Source organism: Amblyomma americanum, chromosome 1 (assembly GCF_052857255.1).
Source record: "Amblyomma americanum isolate KBUSLIRL-KWMA chromosome 1, ASM5285725v1, whole genome shotgun sequence".
Classification (NCBI taxonomy): Eukaryota; Metazoa; Arthropoda; class Arachnida; order Ixodida; family Ixodidae; genus Amblyomma; species Amblyomma americanum.
Window position 1 is genome coordinate 398,354,237 of NC_135497.1, and position 23,548 is coordinate 398,377,784.

General features: G+C 47.5%; 1 protein-coding gene across 1 annotated transcript; it reads right to left on the minus strand.

Annotated features, from left to right (window-relative positions):
- Positions 1-16,076: 16,076 nt before the first annotated feature.
- Positions 16,077-18,936, minus strand: LOC144102154 (uncharacterized). Its single transcript, XM_077635471.1, has 3 exons — positions 18,787-18,936; positions 17,855-18,211; positions 16,077-16,608 (listed from the first exon to the last, which is right to left on the minus strand). The coding sequence occupies exons 1-2, from the start codon at positions 18,931-18,933 to the stop codon at positions 17,870-17,872; spliced, it is 489 nt and encodes a 162-aa protein (XP_077491597.1). The 5' UTR covers positions 18,934-18,936; the 3' UTR covers positions 16,077-16,608; positions 17,855-17,869.
- Positions 18,937-23,548: the final 4,612 nt, after the last annotated feature.

Consider the following 23,548-nt stretch of genomic DNA (forward strand, 5'->3'; position numbering starts at 1 on the left):
TTTAAGCAGGAAATTGCCAAAGAAAATATCTATGATAATTGCAGGGGAAGCTCTTTGTTGTCTGAGGCCAGGACGGGAGTTTTGCGGACAAATACCTCTGTTACACGGCTGGCTTAACCGCGGTTATTCTTAACCGAGGTTACCGAGCTTAACCACGTTTAGCGCCAACCACGGTTTACTGCTGTTACACACCGGCTAGTGGCGGCAGTTATTAGTCACTAGCGCCCTCTAGGGTGAAACAATAAAAATGACGCGACGATTGGCAAAAAAGTCGCAATTGTCTAATGAGAGCGGCATTTTCGCCACGTTGCTTTTTAAACATGATTACTTAAAACAAAATGCACTTTGCGGCGTGCAGAAGCCTTGCGTGAAATATTTTCCAGCCTACGCCTGCTCCGGTAGATTGGCGGCAGGCTAAAAGAGTTTGTAAACATTGGTGCCACTCTCATTTTTTCTCGAAACCTCCCGTGGAATGCGCTCATTCATCCGCTGCGTTGCCCGTGCTCCCTACTGCTGCGGTTATAGTGCCTAGAATATACTGTATATTCTAGGCACTATACTGCGGTGTTGTGTGTAGCATCGGCCATGCACATAGTGCTGCATGAGCAATAATTGCTTTGACCAGGCCAGTCGTCAATGAAAGCGGCGAAGATGAGGCATTCTGGACGTTCTTCATGTCTATGCAAGCAAGGCTGCAACAGCGGCCAATCCGGGAGCGCGAAGTTTTCGCTGAAGGGAAAAGACTTAACATAGAGCGAAGACGAGCAGAAAGGCGCCGTAAACAACTCATGGTGATCACTGCGCGAGTCGCTTCGCGTGACAGGTGCCTACGGGCTTATCCACGAGGTCCGTCATGGTGGGAATCAACCCAGCCTCACCTCTCGGACGACGACTTTAGAGGACATCTCAGAATGAACAGACACACATTCAATTATGCGGTGAGCGTTTGTAAGTGCATTAGGCGTGCTGACATAAACGTGCGCGATGCGATCCCTTTGGAGGAACGGGTAGCCATCAGGTTCTACCGGTTAGCGTCTTCTGCCGAGGACAGAACTGTGGCCAATGTATTCGGAATTAGCCGTGCTTCAGTTGACATCATCTTTCGTAGGCTTTGCGGCGTTGTAGTTCGTGTCCTCGAGACGCGATTTGTGCGCTACCCACGATGGCACGAGTTGGAGGATCACGTTGGGCAATTTGCAGCAGTGACAGGATTTCTCCAAGGTGTGGGAGCCTTGATGGTTGCCACATTGAGGTGTGCCCACCCAAAGAACAAGCTGCGGATTACTATAATTACAAGGGTTGGTACTCTGTGATTCTTCTTGCAGTGGTGGACCATTCCTATAAGTTTATGTATACAAATGTTGGCACGCCCGGAAGGAACCATGACTCTGATGTGTTCCTTAAGTCACGTGTTCCAAAGGTGCTGTCCAGTGACCTGTTCCAGCTGGAAAAACGAACATTCAACGGAGTGTCAGTTGGCCCTGTAATAATTGCAGTTCAGGCTCTCGCACTAAAAGCCCATGTGATGAAGCCATTTTCGCAGAAAGGGCCAGCTGGTTCTCCGTCACAAGTTTTCAACTACCACCTGTCCAGTGCGAGACGGGTTGTTGAAAACGCATTTGGCCGTCTGAAGGCACACTTCAGGTTTTATTCAAAGGCACGGAGAACAAACTTGCCGACGTGAGACTTATCATTCGTGCGTGCTGCGTGCTGCATGACATGTGTGAACAGCTCGGGGATCGGAGCGATTCAAGCTGGATTGAATGCATGTACTCTGCTGAGGTCAACAGGCCTCAGCCAGCATGCACAACTAGCCGGTCTACACTAGGTGGTGCAGAGGTTCGAAATGTTTTAGCAAATTCTCTTGCTGGCAAGTGAGCAATGCACCACCTGGATCTTGTCCATGAAGTCGCTTCAGTGGGCTGTGTGCCGAGGACTATGCCTTGTTTTTCATAGTCTATTTCATTTTGAACTGAAGTTCCTAACGAGTTTGTTACATAAGTTGTTTTTAATTACTAATATGATTGTGAGTACAGCTTTGTTGTGAAACTCTGTTCTTCTTTCTCGCTTTATATTCGCCATTTATTCTGATTACGGCGCTGTGATGTTCAAAGCAGAACATTACATCTTGTCCTGCTTTGTTGAAACCCATATGAAACTCATATAGTTGCAGCTATTCCGTGCTTAATTTTAGTGCCTTTGTGGGTGTATTTCGGACATAGGTTATCTTATCAGGCCGTCTCTTTGTTGAATTGTTTTGTTGACAATGTGTAATGTTTGGTTTATGACGGTTCAACGCCCCAAAGCAACTCAGGCTGTGATAGACGCTGGAGTGAGGGGCTACGAAATTTCGATCTCCTGGGGTTCTTTAATGTGCACTGACATCGCACATTGCACGGGCCTCTAGAATTTCGCCTCCATCGAGATTCGACCACCGCAGCCGAGATTGAATCCGTGTTTTTCGGTTCAGCATCCGAGCGCCGTAACTATGTGAGCCACTGTGTCAGCAGAATGTACCAGCCAAAACTTTGCTTTGGGTTATATGCAACCTAACTTTGCTGCAACTGCAGATGAAACGGCATTTCCTTTATTTATATTTATCGCACAATAACTTGACTGAGAACTAATATTGTGGTCGCGAGCCTCTCATGCGGTAGTTAATTGCAATGTCCTGTAGTGTAATTCCAAATGCACTATAGTTAACCTCCTGCTCCTTTTTTTTCGGATGAAAGTATTCCTGCATCATTTTAAACGCAGTCTTGTGTACCTTTTAGTTCTTTTTGCAGCTTCAATCCTTTCTTATTGAAGCTTGTATGATGCTGTGATATAAATGCTGTTATTTCATGCTTGCAATTTACATGCCATGAAATTACGGCGCTGCGATGTTAAAAGCAAAATATCGCATCTCATCTTGCTATTTCAAAACACATTGTACGAAATGCATTACTTTAGGTGCAACTATTAAATGCTTGGTTTTAATCTATTTCAATATATACTGACAAAAGAATAGCTCGTTCAGTTATCTATTGGAATTATTTTTTGCTGATATAACCCAAAATAAAGTTTGCATTGCATTGCATACGCCAAGGTTCATTGTGCTGACTACGGTACAGGCATACGCAGTGGATTTTCTATCTTTACTTATATTTATCACACCGTAACTAGGGTGTACAGAAATACTGAGATTGCGTAAGTTTGCTGTGAATATAAATCTACAAACACTAGATTACACAGCAGAGAAGCAAAGACTCCCTCAAGTGGATAAACAAATGAACCATATTATAATTTTTTTGCAGTTCAAGAAATGAACGCAGTCTTGTCCGCTGGTAAACACACTGCACACAGCCCTGACGGAATGCACTATCAAATGCTGTCCCACTCCTTTGAACCTGCCGTAGAGGCACTTTTAAGTTTTTTTAATAAGGTTTGGGTATCGAGTATACTACCCGAAGCCTGGAAGAAGGCTATCATGCTTTCATTTTTAAAACCTGGAAAACCAGCAACCTTTCCCAGTAGTTAAAGGCCTATAGGCCTCATCAGCTGCCTTGCGGAACTCTTTGAAAGTATCATGAACGCTAGACTAACCTTCGTGCTAGAAGCCTGTGAGCTTCTCTATGTCCATCAGTGCGGTTTCAAAAATGCATGCCCCACAACAGACCACCCGGCTCGTCTTGAAAATACCGCCTGTGAAGTTTTTGTGCACAAACAACGCTGTCTTGCTGTTTTTTTTTAGATTTCGAGAAAGCGTATGATACAACCTCGAGATGTTATGCCATTTCGGTGGCTGTATCAAAAATAATCAAAAAGAACATTCCAAACAGCATTATCAACACGGTCTCGCTGAGTGTAATCATAGCACTGAACGCCAGAAATGTGAGAGAACCTTTAATAGGAGATATACTACATAACATAACTGCTGGAACACAAGGGCATGTAATTAAGCTCCGTTGGATAACAGGAGATCTTGGAAAAAGAGGAAACGAGAGAGTTGACGTGTGCGCTGCTCAAGCTCCCCATAAGGAAGTCAGGACTGTAAACATACCCTATGCAGAATGCGTAAAGTTAGCAATAAATAAACTTAAAGAAAAATGGCAGTCTACATGGACTAGTGGAGAAAATAAGCTACATTTAGTACAACCTACTCTGGGAGAATGGAGAACATGCAGGCATCAGGAGCGATTTAAAAAGGTAATTTTATGCCGCCTGCGCATCGGACGCACACACCTAACTCATAACTTTCAAATGACAAAACAAGACAAACCTTTACGTGAGAAATATGGAGATGAGCCCCCAGTAAATCACATCTTATTCTAGTGCACAGAACTCGAACGGCGAAGGAAAAATTAATTTACAGTATTTTACAATGAACGCAATCTCTTCCACTCCAATTTACTTTTAGGAGATAAACCACCTGTAGGTACTTCATCTGTTTTGGGGTTTCTGAAAGAAGCGGCGACCTTAAACAAAATATATTATCACAAAAATACTGAGTCTAAATATTCTTACCCTGTGCCTTGACGCATTCTGTGATGCACCTCATCTATTTTCTCAGGCCTGAGAAGAAGGCTGAGGTCTTTTTTCTGATTTTTGGGGCTCCTTGGAGTCCTTGTCCGGACAAGGACTGTCTCTGAGGGCACCCAATGTTTGAAATTATACCGTGTGTTTGGCGCATGATAGGCTTAGTTGCTTATGTGCCATAAAGCCTAATACAATACTAGAATTGTGATTAGCTGTTTGTTTGTTTTGCTTTTCAAAATACTGCTGCATCATTTGAATTGTGGAGGCTTGCATATCATTAGATTTTTTTTGAAGTTTCAGCCCTTTCTTTTGAAGCTTGTAAGACTTCTTGGCAAGCTTGGCAGCGGTGGCAGCTTCCTCCTTCTGCAGCTCCAGCAGCTGTTGTATTGTGGAGTTGCCAGCCCGTTTCCTTCCGCTGCTGGGGGTAGTTGTGACATCTGCTGCGGCAGCGTTGTCCACATCTCTGAAGCGTCGGTTAACTGCGGCGTTGTTGGTACTTGTGTGAGCCGGCATGCTGTAGAGCCTATCTTCGTGCTGCTCAATGACATTATTCGAGATGGCTTCAATTTCACCTGCATCCTCCCAAGTAACCAACACCTCAGATCCTTCAACCAGAGCTGCCACCTATGACACCTGTAAAGCATCAAACTAAACCCTGTTTACATTGCAATAATTCAAATTTGTAACGAACTCAAGAGGGACATGTCCATAACCGTAACACATCTCATGCATAGGCAGCCAAACGCTTCTTACATTGGATGACCGAAGCCGTAGCAGAATTTGTCACCGCTGTTTGTCAGTAGCTATCGTTAAGGTAATAGGTAGGTTTTGTAAATGGTCTTCTAATAATCCATTTAAAATGCGGGGTGGTAAATGCTTAGCATTTTTCGGGAAAACGTCATCATCGACAATTTCTACAGAGGACCCACTGTTTTTTGTCGGAAGGATGCTATACAAACGTACATTTAAAGGATCAAGCAAAGTTTGTACCAGAACTACCTGCGGGGTATGAACCAGTGGAGCCAGTGGACTCCAAAAAGGAAGTCGGCTGGCAACGAAAAACAGGCAGGGAGCGGTGTAACTCTGATTCATATATCTTTAGGCCCGTCCGAAATCTAGATAATAAAGGAGGAATACGGGCTTCAAGATAAACCACGTTATTGGCCACAAATTTGGGGAGGCCATGGCACAACCGAAGCGCTTCCAGCTCAAAAAAAAGGAGCGGGCGAATTTTGTAAGCAGTTGTATCAGAAAACAGCACAGATCCAAATTCTAAAATTGGTCGGGCATACAAAACATTAATCAGCAAAAGTGCATCCGTTGAAGTCAGCGTTCGTCCTACGTCTAACTTTTTCGTCCTGTGTATTTCGGCTAAAAGATATATGCATTCTGCGTACCAAGACCAACTAGCTCGTCTTACCACTTTCACATGAACTGTACTGAGCTTTAAGCCTAGTGTTTGCAATGAAAATCCTACGAGTGCAGTGGTGCAGCACACAATGTTTGGTTGTCACAACTTTTCCTTTTAGTCCACACTCCTTTTGTGTAGCTTATTCCTTCATAGCTGCTTTTAATAACATAGCCAACGCATCTTATAAAATCATTTCATGAATATTTTTTTTTACACGTATTTATGTCATTGAACTTCAGTTTCAGACGTGAACACTTTGGAACTTCAAAAATAAATACTACCTCAATACTTTCTTCAACCAAGGTATCATGATTAGTTGCCAGGGTTCCCAAAAATTTGTGGAGCATTGGGTAATACTCCCATCCAATTCCTTGTGAGTCGGTCGTTGTGCCATCACACCTCAGTTTCCTAAACAAAGAGAGCACTATTTATATTTCCAAGCAATCTATTAAGCAATGCATAAAATGTCTGACAGTGCTGATGTGAAATTACGCTTCATAATTATAGGACATAATAGTTCCTAGCAGCAGCACAGAATAATGCTAAGGAACTGTAACAAAAACACCAAACTGAAAATGTATTTTCACTGCACTGTTATGTATATACAAAAACGATGCATAATTCAATCATAATAAAACTTTTTTAGAAAGGTGGTTCACCGAAAACAAAGCAGTCAGACAATGCACAGAGGACGCGTGCTAATTAACCCACCGCGAGTCTATCAACAGAGTCGCAAAAAAATGCATCTGCAGTTCTTATTCAATAAAAGCAATTAGTGCATACAGGAAAATTCGTCACCACTGATAGCATTGTTGGGAGTACCATTTCATGCCAGCCGAACGCAAAACTGACACGTTGTTATATGTAAATAACTTTTGCAGGAACAACTAGTGACTCGAATACACTGAGCGCAGCCGTCCCGACACGATAGTGCAACAGCGAATCGCATAATATGATATACGGGCGACAGAATATAGCATTTGTGCTTACCGGCACTTTTTTGTTCAGGTTGTCAATTTACATCCGAACTTGCTTTGTGCTATAGGGTCCCTCGTCGGCAGGTAGTCCCGCGTTCAAATCGGCTGTGATGGAGGCATAAATTGTGGCGTTCCTCACGTTCCCATGAAGATGGGGCAGATGCGTATCAGGCTCTCCGTTGTTGGCGGAGGACGATTCGCACTCCTCGCATCGGAGGCCGGCCTGCATGTTGTCTCTGTGGGTGCCGCCATCTTCTCGGTTAATGATGATAACCGAGGTTGCCAATTGCGGTTAGCGGCATGACCGCAGTTTCCTTCGCTGTGTAACAGCGGCTAACCATGGTTCCGCTTAACCGCGGTTAACACTGCCCGTGTAACAAGGGTATAAGACATATATAGTCAGAAACGACGAGATCGACACGTTGTGCGTTGCGTGCGGAGAGGAGGAGGAAACGGCTGAACACTTGATATTTTTCTTCTGTAAAGGGCCTCACCCTACAGTGGAAAGCATCGGGGCTGATTTATCCAAGGCATTGGGGTTTAAGGACAATGAAGGGAAAGTAGATTTTAAGGAGGTAGAAGTAACCAAGCGAAGGTTTTCTGATTGGTGGCTAAAATCAAGACAAGAGTAAAATTCATAAGTCATGGCTAGGTGGCTTGAGCCACCGCCCGATTTAAAGGGTTCAGCCGTATCCATCCACCCACCCACCCGCCCATTCATCCACCCACCCACCAATCCATCCATCCATCCATCCACCCACCCACCCATCCATCCATCCATCCATCCACCTACCCATCCATCCATCCACCCACCCACCCACCCATCCATCCATCCATCCCTCCACCGATCCATTCATCCATCCATCCATCCACCCACCACCCATCCCATCCATCCATCCATCCATCCATCCATCCATCCATCCATCCATCCATCCATCCATCCATCCATCCATCCATCCATCCATCCATCCATCCATCCATCCATCCATCCATCCATCCATCCATCCATCCATCCATTCATCCAGTTGAGCGGTTCTGGCGCCTTGAGATTCCGCTGCCCAAGCTCGATTTTCGCTTTGGTGGCGTGAATTTAGTTCAAAACGCAAACGAAATTCGTGGCTTGAAATTAAAATCAGTAGTGTGGCAGTCTTAAAATTTTGTTTACATGAAATTATCTTGTGTAAAGCAGTTAACGATATGGACTCCGTCGAGCAACACTCGAGGCTCCTTCACGTTTCGCTTCCTCGCTTAATTCATGTTTCATTCGATCTAATCATTGATCTAAGCATAATAAACAAACGTGGGGGTCCTCGTGCCCTTTTACGCTCACAAGGGCCGAAAATTATTGCACCGGAAAGATTTTGCTTCACGCTAATCGTTGGTTCTTCGCTCTATATGAAGACCATTCAAACATTGTTTCGTTGAGTGGGCTAATTTTCAAGATGCAGAACACTAGCATAGCGAGGCTATTTATGACTCATGTTTTAGGTAAACACTTTCTCACGTCGTAAATGTATCAGACGGGATGAAAGGGCGCGTCGGATCATGGACCATAACCTAACACGAAAGCTTGAGAAAACGGCATTTTTATTCCGATGCAAATTATCATAGAACGGGCATAATTTTCAATAAGCTCCTTTCCACTGGAGGCTAAATGGCGATGCGGTGTATTTGTTGAAGCACCATCAAGTGCCAGCCAGACATGGCATCAGAGTGGCAGAGTCAGAGTCGAGATGCTGTCGCTTAACCGCTGGCTCCAAGGCTGTTTCCGGATGTGCAGACATCACAGCAGGCAAGGAAGCTTGGAGAGGCTGCATCGCACCGTTGTCGGCGACCTTCGGCCGACGTAGCTTGGATGCTTGCGCAGGAGGTTTCCTCTTCCGGGGTGGCTTTCTAAGTCGCTCTGGCCGCGTGAGATACTTGGGATAGTTTGGAAATAATGTAGGAACTGCATCTCTGGAAAGCACGGGCCTCTTTTCCGCGTAAAGTAGCACTCTTAAATCGAGCTCCGCGTTATATGCCCGGGATATCGCGTCCTCTGCGAAATGCTTGGCGCAGACATCGTCAGTGGGCATTAACGTCCCGTCTGCCATAGGAACCGTACGGCGCCACTTGTCCAAACAAACATTGTCGGACGGAGCTTTGGATAATGACACACGCTCCGCACATGTCCGGTAGCCCGAATTGCAGTTCGGCACGAAACGCTTTCTTCCCATTGCACAGCACCCAGCTCAGTACTCACCTGCTATGGGCTACTCTGCTGACGATAGCCAAAAACAAGGTCTTGGTGCAAAATAAAAGAACTTGTTAAAAGCAGCACAGCAGCGCAGCCGCACACTCCGAAATGTGCCAAAACGTGCGCAGTGCCGCGCCACGCCGGACTGAGCACCCAGCGTGGATGGATGGATGGATGGATGGAAGGTAGGAGCGTCCCCTTTCAAACGGGGCAGTAGTAGTTGTCACCATGCTGTTTTTTCCTTTATTTTTGTTTAACTCAGCTGTAAGTTGTTAATACAATTCACCATTTTCTTTAAAATACGCCTTCCTACAATTTAAAGCTTATGTCACCTCTCTGCTTTTGAGCGACCAATCCTCCAATCGCTTTTTGCTAATTTCCACCGCAGATTTATTTACATGACTATTGTAATCTCTAAACCCTATGGCCTCAGGAAGAGTGACTATGCCTGCATCGACATCGGGATGGATACATTCAAATTTTAGAATGAGATGTTCTATTGTTTCTACAGATTTACCACACACAGCACAAGTGTCATCTTCTTCGTTAAATTTCTTTTTGTAGCTGCGCGTTCTAAGACACCCTGACCTAGCTTCAGAGAGGAGGGCACTGCCTCTTGAGTTATCATAAAACGTTTCCTTCCTGATCTGCCTTTTCCAGCATCGATATAGTTCTACATTATGCTTCTTTTTCATTGAATCTATCTAATTTTTACCTTCGACGTTTTTAACCTGTCGTTTAATGCTCTTTCTTTCTCCTTCTTCGTCTCTGGCAAACTTACTGGCCAGCTTTCTAGTTCGTTTCCGCCACAGTGTGTCAACGCTCTTTCTGTACAGGCATTAAAATACCTTAGCTGCCCACCTGCTATCGTCCAATTTCCTCAGGCGTTCTTCGTATAGTACTTTACTCTGAGCTTCCCGTGCTTCGAACGTTGTCCAGCCCATATCCCCCTGTACTGCCTCGTTTGTGGTTTTTCCGTGGGCACCTAGTGCAAATCTTCCAACTGTTCCCTTATTTACTTCTAATCGCGACTGAACTTCAGCCCTTAAGCATAGAACCGCATTCCCGAAAGTAAGCACCGGCACCATTATTCCTTTCCAGATACCTCTGAGGACTCTGAGGACCCCCACAATGCCCTGTATTTCATTATCCCGGCATCTCTTCGCCATTTTGCTATGAGAGACTCTTCGTGCTTTTCCGCGTACATATGCCCTTTGTTTACCCATACCCCGAGATATTTGTATTTGGCCACTCGGGGTATTTCATGGACTTGTATTGTAAGCTCCTGATCAGCTGTACCGTTGAAAACCATAACACCTGATTAGTTGCGCTAAAACTGAAACCTAAGCTGTCTCCTTCGTCTCCACAGCAATTCGCCAAAGATTGAAAATCTTCCTGGCTATCTGCATACAGAACAATAACGTCCCTATACATTAAACCCAGTAGTCTTTGCTCAGCAGCCTTTCCGCCTAATCTGTAGGACAGATCATAACCTAGATTACTTCCTTGTAGCCTTCTTTCTATACTTATCATATAAATCATGAACAGCAGCGGTGATGGAGGACAACCTTGCCTTAATCCTTTGTGTACCTGGACAGTTGTACTCTTAATTCCTTCCCGTGCTATTTCAACTTCATTTTCTCGATATATTTCCTGCAAAAAATCAATTTCTTCATGACCGACGCCTTCACGTTTTAATATGTTGCACTGGAGTTCCCTGTTCACGTTGTCGTATGCACCGCTTATGTCCAGGAAGGCTTAATACAGAGGTCTGTTTTCCGCCTTAGCTATTTCTATGCAAAGGGTAAGCACGAACAGGCTACCATCTAAAAGCCTACCACTTCTGAACCCGTTCTGAAGTTCTCCGAGTATTCTATTACTTTCTACCCATGACTGCATTTTTATTTTCACCGCCTGCATGTAACTGATGTTATCGTAATCGGTCGGAAGGATTTTATGTTCATCTTACTGCATTTCCCTTGATAAATCAAAATCATTTTACTCTGTTTTCAGCTGTGCGGAATTTGCTGATTTGTTATAACATCCTCCAATACTTTTATCAGCGTTTCCTTGCCTCTTGGGCCGAGTTCATTAATTAGCTTGATTGGAATTTCGTCGATCCCTGCGGACGTACCACTTGTAATGTTTGCTTTCGCTTTTTTCCAGATAAGATTCTTCAGTTCCACGCTGTTTTCTATTGTGCTTTCCTGTGTTACTCCCTCATTTGTGGGGATTACTCAATCGTCTTTCTTAATTGACCCAGCTATAACTGATGAAATGTAGTTCACAGCGTCATCTCCCTCTAAACATTTTCCCTCGGCATCATGAATCTGTTCCTGCTTTCTGTGATTTTTTTGCCCAGCCAGCTTATATGGTTCCAGAATTTTCTTGGCCCCCTTTAATTGCATCGCGAATTTCAGCCAGCCAGACATCAGAGGATTGCTTTATTTTAGCCTGAACGAGGACCTGCACTTTCTGTTTCTTTTGTCGATAAGATATCCATTTTCGCCATATTTCCTCTTCAGATAACTGCGCCCTCTTTGCTTCTCTATGTTCCCGTGATGCCAACCGTCGTTGTTCGATGGCCTCCCTAATTTCTATATTCCACCAACTTCGTGGCTTCCTCTTTCCTCTCCAGTGGTTTACTCCTTTTACTCGTTTTATTTTTGTACTAATGAGTAGTTCTAACTTATTATAACCTCACTTTTCTAAGGGATGTGTCTCTATTGCTTCCTCTATGCAGGCTGCTGTTTGTTCGTCATTTAATTTTGCGTACTCTTTTTGACTCCCCTCCATTTCACATTCCAGCAGGGCTCCTAACTGTAGACAAATACGCTTATGATCACTACCGAGGCTGTACTTCCCCTCTTCATCTATTTCCATTATTGTGAGCTTGCTATACATCCCCTGCGAGATTAAGCAGTAGTCAATGGTCGTTTGCCTGTTACGGGATTCCCGCGTGATTTGTCCCTCACACTTAGTTTCTCTATTTACAATAAATAGGTTGTGTCGCTCACAGAAGTCTAGCATCAACTTCCCATTACAATCTGTGTATCCATCCGGATCCTTGATGTGGCCAATCATGTCCGCCAACAGAATGATATCGGCGCCTCTCCAAACTGCTATATATCGTCATTGAGACACTTAACTAGATCCGTGTTATCTTGCCTGCATTTGTACCCTGTATCCTAAATAAACTACTCCTAGCCATGTCCTTTTACCGGCAATTGTACCCGATACCCAGACATGTTCTTTGCAAGTTGACTTTATTCTTTGACAATTTGTTCCTGGATGTATCAGCATACCTACTCCTCTTCCCTTCCTCTCCGTTTTTGTTCTGTTGCTCCCGTCCCAGACGTAGCCGTCAATAAATGGTGGGTCTTCTAGATCCCTGAGATGTGCCTCGCATAGCGCGTATACACCTACTTCTTCGTCCTTCAACTGCTGTTCTATCTCTAACCACTTCGCTCTCTTTCTACCGCTTTGCATGTTTATGTACCTGATCCTGGTGTTAAATTTCCTTTTTGTAGTTTCTTTCCTGGACCTCCTAGTGGCCATTTTATTGGCGTAAGCCTCCATTTCTACTTTGCTTCTACCTATCCTTATGCCCTGAGCCGCAGTGGACCTTCTAAATAAGCTACTGCCCGGCCTGCCAGGCACCACCCTATCTCGGCTCCTAGCTTTCCATTAAAGTGGATGCCATCTCGTGTAAAGCCTCCGCCAAAGCCTGCTCTTTGCACTTCCCTGTTTATGTCTGCCACTTCAAAGCCTATCCTGGATTAATTTCCTTATCTCCCGATTAACAGCTACAATGTCCTTCGCAATTCTCTGTTCAGTCCTTGCACTTCCGGCACTGTGCACACCACGATCTGGACTTGCTGTGCTATCACCCTTAAATCGTCAACTCCCTCCGCTAATCTTTCCACTACATTTGCGGCTTCACCATTCAAGACATCATTTAGCCCCGCCGCTGCAACTACCTAATTCCGCTATGCAACATACTGCGTTCATTTTCCTGCCTGATAATGCCCCTACTGCTACCCGCTTATCACCCTTTACACGCTCCATTATAGTTCTTTTGCACCTACTCGTATTTGAGTCACCACTGATAAGCACTAGCCTATTCCCTTCCTCCATCCTAACTTCCGGATTATTATGCCGCCTCTTATCTGTGACTGCACCCTCATTCCTGGAAGTTAGCTTGTTCCCCTTCTCTCCATCTCCTCCAGACTTCCTAGCTGCCACGTGCGCGTAGCTCTTCCTGTCTGAGCCTGCCTGACCTAATTCCTTATCGCTGCCCATGCCAGCGCAGGCCCCATCCACTGGCTGGCGCTGGAATGTCCGCCAATGTGGCTTCGAGTGGCGTTGTCAGCCGTTTTTGCCTCCAACACTTGACTAAGCTGCTCTTGAAGTTTCCGCTTCTCTGCCCTCTCTACCTGCAGCTCTTTTTCTAGGGCATCCATAAGTAGCGCTAGGCTGGTGTTCGCTTCGTCAGCCCTGTCCAGGCGTGCACTTATTACGCAGCATTTGCACATAAAATCCGCGCCTTCAGCCTCGTGTACAGATTCGAACCACGTTTCTTTCGAATTCACCGACGCCTCACACTCCTTGCATTTAAGCTTCAGTTGCTTGACCATTTAGCAGCACTTTATTATTACTACCACAAAATGCTAGAAAAGAAAAAAATCTTCTTGCAACCACGTGCTCAAATGAAATTCTGCCTACCGCAAAAGCCAATCACCTAGAAAGCAATACTAACTACCTGTCTAAACCAGTTAACTCACAAATGAGCCCTGCAAATCTATAGCTTCCGGCCGGAAAGGGTCCGGTCGTTAGGTCACTGACCTGCTCTTTCGCGAGCCCTTCGCCTAACTAGCCTAGATATAAAACTAGCCTAAATCTAAGCTCTCGAAATATTAAAGGAAAGAACTCATATTTATGTCGTTGTGATGGCGGTCTCGCAGTTGTCCGTCCGCCATGTCCCGGTCACCACGCGTCATCCGAAGAGCACCGAAACAAGCGCCCGCACCGCACGGATGTCAACTGTGAAGTCCCGCCTTTCGCAGCGCCCTCTATGTTAACGACCGGTTTCCATGGCAACCCTTCCTCTTCCCGACAGCGGCGGGTCGAGTAGGGCCGCGCCAGATGTCGGGCTGACCACCCGACGCGACAGCGTTTATATGAACCCATTTTCTGTCGGGCAGAGATCGCCGCTACCGCTAGCGTCGAGCAAGCAAACCACGCGCGGATGCTAGAAGAGGAGGAGCGCCCAGGCTTGCGCAGCGCCGCCATACCAGAGAGGAGGCAGGAGAGGAGGCGCTAAGCCGATGCGGCAGCGTATACATGGTCCTTCCAACCGGGTCGGGCCAACATCGGGACGAGTCAACCCACCCCCTGCAGCCGGGCTGGCATTGCTCGACTCGACGACCACTTATCTCGACCCCCTAGCGTATACATGAGCCCGACATCCGGTTTTCTGCCCGACAGCCGACTTAACCCGACTTTTGTCGGGCTCATGTTAACTCCCAGACTGTCAACCAAGGTGTAAGAATAACATTCTTTCACCACCACGGTGAAAGATTCTTTCATTCGTTCACGTGGTGTCAACACCTCAGTATGTTATTCCTACCCCGTGGTTGAAGCTCTTCCAGGTTCCCCCCAACTTTCTTCGCGGTTTAAGTTGTCCTTTCAGCGCCTCCCAAACCCCTTTTCTTCACGCCTTGAAAAATCTTTTTGTCGGCTCGAGAGGAGAAATGAGACAGCACCAGGAGAATGGAGGTGCATACCCCTTTTTCGAGGCCTGTCGCAGAGCGGCGCTGGGCACGCAGGCGCTCTAGTGTTCCTGTATATGCTCCCGCAGGAGGCATATAAAAGGGAAAAAGTTGGTAGCTTGTAGTATATCTAAATGGGAAGTTTCGCGCCTCAAAAGCGAAGCCTAATTTCTGCAGTTGTTTCTCACAATACGATCCTGGCAATACATCATACACGCATATTACAGAAGTCTGAATGAAAGAACACCGAAAAGAAGTCGCCAATAGCTGTTGTAATAAAAGTACGAATAGTGATCATGAGTGAAATTGTTCATTCATATTAATATATTTTGTAGGTTTTGAAACGACCACATTTAATAAATTCAGTACATAAAAACAAAATGTTCTGAACCCAGGTTATAACCCTATGTGCCAACTCCAGTCACCATAAGCATGAAAAGAATAAACTAAGACATATCGGCGAATACTTTTTGATGCCGACTGTTTGAATGCCTCTACGCTCTTTCAAACTAACACGAAAAGCTAAAATTCGAAAGAGGTAGCTCACAAGGCATATTATATCATGATCACATGCGCAAATAAACTTTTTTTAATAACACAGGGCTGACAATTCGCAATTTTGCTGCACGACAAGCGTATATGAACACCCGCGAGCAGTTCAGGTAGCTGCGTTAATGTTCATCGTAATAACCTTCTTTATTTAAAACTCCGGCCGAGACTCTGGGTTCGAGCTCTGACATGTGTTCTTTTCTACAAGGCATAAGTCACCCGATAAAGAGGTAAGCATCAAAATGGGCGCAAATTCATCAGTCTTAACCATTACTGCAGCGTAGCTCGCTACTCGGCGCCACCTTTTATATTTCAGGCAATATTTCATCGTTTATGGGAAGGGGGCGGGGTAATAAAGGCTAGATGTCCGATACATAGGGTAAAGCCCATATCATTCATCCATCCATCCATGCAAGAACATCACATGGCTTCGCCGACAGTTGGCCGCCCCTCATTTGTCGAACGGAGCAACAAACTGCGCAGTGAGTACGCTACTCTGTGGAATGACCGTCTGGAAGCCCTTTTATTGTTTGACAGTCGCAAAAAATGTGGCGGCCGCAGTCCCCCGACAGAAGCGCCAACACGGGGCTCACCGTCGGCGTCGACAGGTGCCCTTTTTCCCGTCTCTTCCCTGCGGCTCTGCTTTGCTGCCCGCGGCCACCGCAGAAAGCGCTAAGGACGCAAGCTCGTCAGGAAGCCACGCATGGACGAAAACTTATTTATCTATCTATAACGCGCCGCCCTGCTCGCCGCTGCCATGCTTCAGCGAGACAGCGACGTCATCACGGCACACCCGGCGCCGCAGGGTTGCCAGGTTCCGACCCCGAAGGTCTTGGCGCACAGGAAATTTAAGTGCCCCCGGCCTAGACCCGGCTACTCCGGGCGCGCCAGTGGAGGCAGACAGCTGGCTAGCGAAAGGACGTGAGACAGGACGACGGAAGGACAGGGGTCGTGGTGCCTGGGAAAGCTGGCGATAGTGGGCCACGCGAGGAGAGATAGGCGGCATATTTTGAGGTCTCTCGATGGCAGTGTGCGGGTTTCGAGCACTGCCATCCCATTCTCGCCCTCCTCCTCTCTGCGACCCCTGCGGTGGTGATGACGTGGCAAGCGTCGCCGTCGCCGTCGTCCGTCGCTGTGCCAGCTCGTCTGCGCAGAAGGCAAGACAAAATGGTGTCACCAGATTGCGCAACAAGACAAGGAACCGGTGAAGGTGTAGTCTGGTCCTCGTAACTGTACAAACGTTATGAGCACATATCCCTCAAATAAGCGCTCCCTGGACTGTCGCGTGCACCAGAGGCAAGTGGTCTGAACAGTCGAAAGAGAGTGTTTTGACATCTGTATGTGCACGATAGAAAAGTCTGATGGTGATGAGTTTTTATGGCGCAAGGGCAGCTTCAAGGCCAGTGAGCGCCAAGACACAAGGTAATTTTTTTTCATTCTATACAAAGTGGGGTCACACCGAAGAGAAGCCGGGCAACAGGTCATGGGAAAGTTTGTACACCCATTGTATTGCCGGTGTGTACCCGGCGGCACAGTGGACTGGACGCCGGAGTTCCCGTATACGAGGCGGATCTTATACCACTATGTACAGCGGCTGACGTGTGTGGACACACGTAAGCGTCAAATGAAACAAACGCGATAAATGAAACAGAAAATCAAAAATACAAAATATTGGTCGCCAGACAAGAATAGAGATGGCGTGCATTAAAACTTCCACGTAGCGGTATTCACACCATAGGAGTTTAACTCAGGAGCGCTAGAGTTCATTTTCGATCAGCTAAGATCTTGCAATTTTGCTATTCCCTCTGCAATGGTCGCCTCTGCGTTTCATTTGACGCTAATAGTACCTAAGTTGAACTGTGAAGCACGCTGTATTCAGACTTTCTAAATGTAGAGTGCAATTTATAGATGTCCATACATTTTTCTGGAGAGCTAGAGCGGCGCGTCGCGTTTTTAGCACTAAATCAGAGACGACTACCGTGAGCGAAAAGTTCGTGACAGCTTTCTGAGCGCGTAGTGAACGCGCTGACTTTAATCGCTAACCATTAAGAGAAAGGCCAACCCATTAAGTATGACTGACGACAGCTTACATCTGGTCTATGATAGTTCCTTAGTAACATTACCAACTTTACTCAGCGCCATAAACACCTACAGCGTGCATTTGGGAGCCGTAATGCTCCCTAAACATAAGTTCATCTCATGGTAACTGTCCAGTGCAGTGGCCTCTGAATTTCATCCACTCAACTGTCTGTCCTCATCACACGTTATATTGTCAAATATCAAATCAGGGGTTTTTCTATGAAAGAAAGGCAATGTAACGCCGCCTCCAAGAGCTTTCCGTAAGTCCTCAAACCATAGCTATGCTACCTCCTAACAAAATAGGATAGAGCACCTCTGGGCTGTGGCCCTATGGCGCTGCGGACGGGGTAGCGGCGGGCTCGCCCGCTTCGCCGCCGTCCACGATGTGCTCGTCGCCGTCAGCCGTCGGTGGCGCTGGGACGTCCTTGGGCGGCGCGCTGAGCCCCATGCGCTTGATATCAGATATCTTGGCGAACACCGCCTCCTCGTATAGGTCGCGGGGCACGCCCTTGTACTGGAGCCAGTTGGCGTCCTCGAGCACGGCCAGCGCGTACGCGGCCGCCACATGCAGGCCCAAGTGCTTGCGCAGCGTGGTCGCCGCCTCGGCCAGGTTGAGCAGCTTCATGTACGGCCCGTCCGCGCCCAGCCGCTGGTACGCACACAGGAACGCCTGCGCATAGCGGACAGTGCAGGGAGAGAGGAAAGGGGTGCAATTAAAGGCGAGTCAATGATATCCCAGCTGAGATCCAGGGGTTGGAAAGACAACCGAAGGTCTGTTGCGGTAACAGATGGGATAGCAAGGGACGGGTACATAAAACCGTGGACAGCAAATATTCAAGCGTGCATAGACGAGGGCATTTGATGGGATAAGGTAGCCATAGCAGATGAGGGACAAAGCTCAGTGCTAGTGCCGAAAGGCCTTGCTTGCATCTGTTGCCAGTGATGGCGTGTACTGCACGGTTGGATAGCAGTGAGATCTCTCATCCTTGCGAGAGAAAAAAACAGTGGATACTGCCGTTAAATATACCTGTAGCAGATCTTGCAAGCTTGCATGCACAGGGGCGCAAAGGTTGATTGTAGCAACGTCTATTCCATTGAATCTGTTACTAAGAACTCTCAGGGAGGAACGGAGGTCACCAGGACAGATCAGTGCCCTGCCGCCCGTCACGTGCCATGCACCCGCCAGAATTGCACACACCGCTTTTGAGCACCGCCGCCAATGGTACTGACAAAGCGGGCACGCACCTGCAGGCGACCGCGTCTGGCGCGCAGCTCAGGGATTACGTCGAGCACCCAGGAGTTGCGTCCTCCCAGGAACTCGAGGATGAGGTAAACGTGCTTCATGCCCGCGAAGCGCCAGCCCACAAACACGTACTCCTGCACCTGCTGCATCGGACCCTGCGACCGGGACCATACGCAGGAGGGACATATCACTCAACAGAACACACCAGTTCGCCTATAGTGGTAGATCCATACAGGAACTATACTATAATTACTATAATAAATTAAAGTATGGATCCATCCATGGATCCATATAAGATCAATACATACAGATCTCTACACCTCTATGTGCACTTTGTAGCGCAGGCGTAACAGTACACTGCATCCGGCCGGAAAAGAAATAACAAAGAACGAATGAGAGAAAAAGCTCCCAGAAAAAGACGCCGACATGAGAAGCGCCTTTCTCGCCAGCGATGGCACTACTCGCGAGCGTCTCTTGGCTCATAGTCAATGACTGCATCATTATGGCGCACCTTTCGTCTCATGGAAATTGGCAAGCGTTCAAAAAGCCCTGCAAGTTCAGCATGTCTTGCTTCGGGACAGACGCCAAGTCAGTTCACTTCAGAGGTCGTCAGGACTTTATTTCTATCTAGCTTTCGATCAAGCACCAGCGCCGTTCATCGGTTCATCTACCCGAATACTCTTCCTTGAGAAGCGGGCTCGCCTCCGAGCAAAGATGACCTTGTAGGTATGCAGAAGCAGTTCACCATGGCTAAGTTTCTTACAGCTATAGATCAAATGAATGTGCTTAAAGCTCCTGGGCCGGATGGACTTACATATGAAGTTTTCAAAAATATGGAAGGTCCGGCATTGTATCCCTGAACACAATTTGGACATCTGCAGACGTCCCAACATCGTGGAAATATGCTGAAGGGGTGCCGATTCGTGTGTTGTAACGTTGTGTTTGGTTTTATGGCACATAGGCAACTGAGGCCATCATGCACCAAGCACAAGGTATTGGAAAAGTTTTTTGTTGAATATTATAGAAATGTAAAAAATAATCCCTGGTGTAGAGGCCCTCAAACGTTAATACTACCTAGTGAACACATACACAAATTTTAGAAATGGCTACTAGTGAAAGCTTTAATGAGGGCTGGGTAACCTCAGCAGCTATCCTTGGCTGGGAAAAGATATCGAGGCTCCCAGCCAATCAAAATAAAAAAGTTGGCGGTGGTTAAACTCTTTTAAAGCTGGAATGACGCGATAGCTAAAGCTGGCCGGGTGGCATTTGCACAGTTGAATTGCAAAGTCAGTCTTTCGCCACTCCGTTTCACTGGGCGTTCCTTCTTTATCTTCGTCCCACTTGACATGGCGCATGCGCACAGCTGTTGCAGCTCGGTTTAGCCGGCGCGCCGCCAGCAGCAACTGCTCCGCACCAAGTGGCTGGTCACGTGAGTGCCGCCACGCTGAAGGCCCGAAATGCTACCGTAGCGTAGCTATCGCTAAAAAATCTCAGCCTTCTTCTGAGGCGTGAGAAAGTGGCTGAGGTGTATTAGAACTCTTACAGACCAGCGGGTAAAAAAATTAGAGCCTCTTGAGATACCCCATTTCTTTAAAAAAGATGAAAATACATGACACATCAAATATTGCATCACCTCCTAAAAGCAGTGTAGGATGAAAGGGAATGTATTCGTTATAAAATCGGGGTGCCGATATCTAAGCCCGGAAATAATCCTAGAAGGTTAAGCAACGTTCGCCCTATCGATAGTGATTACGTCCACTCTACGTAAGTTCCTAAAACGGATGATAGCTACGTGGCTCTAATGGTGGCTGGAACGGTATCAATAGTACCATCCGGCTCAGATTGGCTTTCGCCGCCACTAGGCCCCTGAGGACGGACTGCACCACCTATCAAGCATGGTGGTGCTCGAAGGCAGATCTCGCAAAATCCGCACGCTTCCTACCATGTACGTTCACAAGGCGTATGACAACGTCAGCCGCTCAAGGATCTTGGCCATTCTACGTTAGTTTCATCTCCCTTTTACCCTTTTCGGGTACGCAACTTTGTGGCTTCGTTCTTGGAAGACCGTTCCATCGCTATACGCATCGGCAAGGAACGTGTTGGCCACTTCACCGTAAAAAGGGGTGTACCTCAAGGATCCGTGCTGGCCTCAGTATAATTTAAAATCGCCCTGCTTACTTTGGCATGGTAACTGGCTATTCCGGATATATTTAATTTGCTGTATGCGGATGATGTAACGGTTTGGTCAGTGCACACAGACCTTACCCACCAAGAAGTAGGCCTTCAGAACGCTCTGGACAAGACCTCTGAGTGGTGCCACAAGATTGGCCTGGCGCTGTCGGTTGAAAAGACAAAATGTATGGCTACCACCAACCGATGGGGTAGACGGCGCCTTTTGCTCACACCTATACAGCTGTCCTTGAACAGCCAACTTCTTACTACAGCGTCGTCGATGCGGGCGCTAGGTGACGACCTGGGAAGCTCTATATCTGCAGCATCGTGGATTCGACCTGCCCGACAGAAGACCGCCAGTAGGCTGCACCTGTTTCGCCGAATTGCCCAAAAAACAGGTGGTGCATGTTTTAATATGCTTCGAACGTTAGCCCGCTGTGTGTTGCAGCCTCGGCGCCGATTAGAAACAGCCCACAGAGAGATCGTGCGAGTTATCACTGGCCTTCCTCGCTTCCCCCCTATTCACACACTACGAGCGGAAGCTCAGCTGAATACCATTGATGAGCTCGTGGAGCAGCGCCGTAATGCGCGCCACCAGAGAATATCAGCAATCGCTGCGCGGCATCTGCCCTAGCAAATTACTTTGATCCCACTCAGCCGCTTCTTCACGCAACACCTTTGGAACCTCCTCCTTGGCAGCATCCCCAGGTCACCGACAACCGACCACTACGTGTCATGCGCAACACTCACCGTTCAGTGAGAGAAACAAAGCCTCCTCTCTCAGCAGACTCCGTAGGTGCACTTCAAGCTTATGTGGACGCAAGCACCAAAGATAACATGCTCCACACCAGTCTTCTCTGTCCAGCTCAACCCACTGCACGCCAGGCATGTTGCTACATCACAGAGGCGCCGCTTCCCTCTGTGATAGCAGAGCCCATTGCCATTTGTTACTGCTTGTCCATTTTAAAGGACCTCCTCTGTACTCCACCAAATTATATTCTCCTATATAACGACTGAACACAAGCAGTAGGGGCTCTATGGCGCGTAGCCTGTCCCCTGGGATTGTTGTCGATGAGTGCTCCATCGTGGAAACGTATCCATGCCCTGTCCGAGTTCTATGGGCTCGGCGCAGTACGCACTATCTTAGGGAAGCGGACAGTGCATCCCATCTACTGCAAGTCCCGTAGACGCTTCCTCTGCTGAAATTATCCGCTGGAGACGCTGTACTACCTGAAAAGGAATTTCTCCGCCGCTCCACGCGTGCTTTAATTCCACCGCGTGGATCCAACCTTCCCGGCGGTTTAACTCATCGTGAGGTGGTGGCGTTGTATAGGATCAGGGTGAATGCTGCGCTGACGCCTGCGGTCAAGGCCTCCTGGACATCAAAAACCCCGCTTTTGAACTGCCCCTTCTGCCCTGCTTCTGCTACAGAGGCAACGTTACATCACTTTCTGCTGACTTGCCCTGGAAAACGGGAGCCACGCAGGCGACACCACAACATTCAGGCTGACCACCCCAGCCGACCACAGGACACTCGAATCTGGCCCATGGGTCCCAATACCGGGCCTTGTTGGCACTCATAGCCGACACCGGACTGCACAAGTGTATATAACCCTCTTATGCCGAAGGGCGCATATTTGAGCAACTAAATAAAACAACTTCGACATACAAAACCTTGGCTCCCTAATTACAATGTTCCCGTGCCCGATGCCCGCGATCTCTCACCGCATACTGTAAGAAAAAGCCATTTATTACACACATGTTTCTTCTTTCCGCAAGTGTCGTTCTGTGCAGTGAGCGTGCTTTTGTGCCCACACGTGTGCTTTCTATACGGGGAGCGTCTTTGGCGCCACCCACCGTTCTGCGAACGGACCGATGGTCGCCCGCTTCGTTACCAATTGGTGTGGTCGTTAGGGTCGCGGGCAATGCCCCCGCCACCCGAAGTACGAACTGGAGAGCCGCGCGGCGTCTGCTTTCAAGTGGGCCCGTGCACATGTGCGCGTGAGTGTGTGCGTGTGTGTGCGCTTCCGGTGCATTGTAACTGCGCGGTAGCCTGCGGCGCTGGGAGGGGACACAGCGAAGAGACGGACGACAAGGAACGAGTGTGTCTCAGAGAGTGTCTGTGTGCGATGCTCGACGGTGCGGGTGCGCGAGCGGGTGCGAATTCGCGAGTAACTATTTTGGCATGTAAATAAGTTTTTGTAAATATATCCTTTTGCATTTCCTTCACATGAGTGCTTAATCGTCTCATTTCTTCAGCGCGTATTTGCTAACATTAATTTAATCTTAAGGGTCATCTCTAACATTATTCAGAAGTGGGATTGTAACTGCGCGAACCGGACTGGAGACTGCGAATTCCAGAGAGCGAACTGTAGTTAATCACGACCATGAGCGAGACACCTTCAGGAGCGACAGCGGGCACCACCGACGGTCAAGATGAAGGGAAAGTGAGTGACAGCATTTCAGTGAGCGACTTCCTGAGCGCGATGCGGGAAAAGACCGTCTGTTGGCCAGTCTGCTGGAAAGGCTCGCTCTATCAGCGTCATCAGGAGCGCCAGGCGTGGCAGCAGCAACAACAACCTATCAGGCGAT

Coding starts and splice junctions, on each gene's coding strand:
- LOC144102154 (XM_077635471.1), bottom strand. CDS start 18,933: ATGCAGCAGGTGCAGGAGTACGTGTTTGTGGGCTGGCGCTTCGCGGGC. Junction 18,212..18,786: donor CCAGACGCGGTCGCCTGCAG/GTGCGTGCCCGC, acceptor CGCTATGCGCAG/GCGTTCCTGTGTGCGTACCA.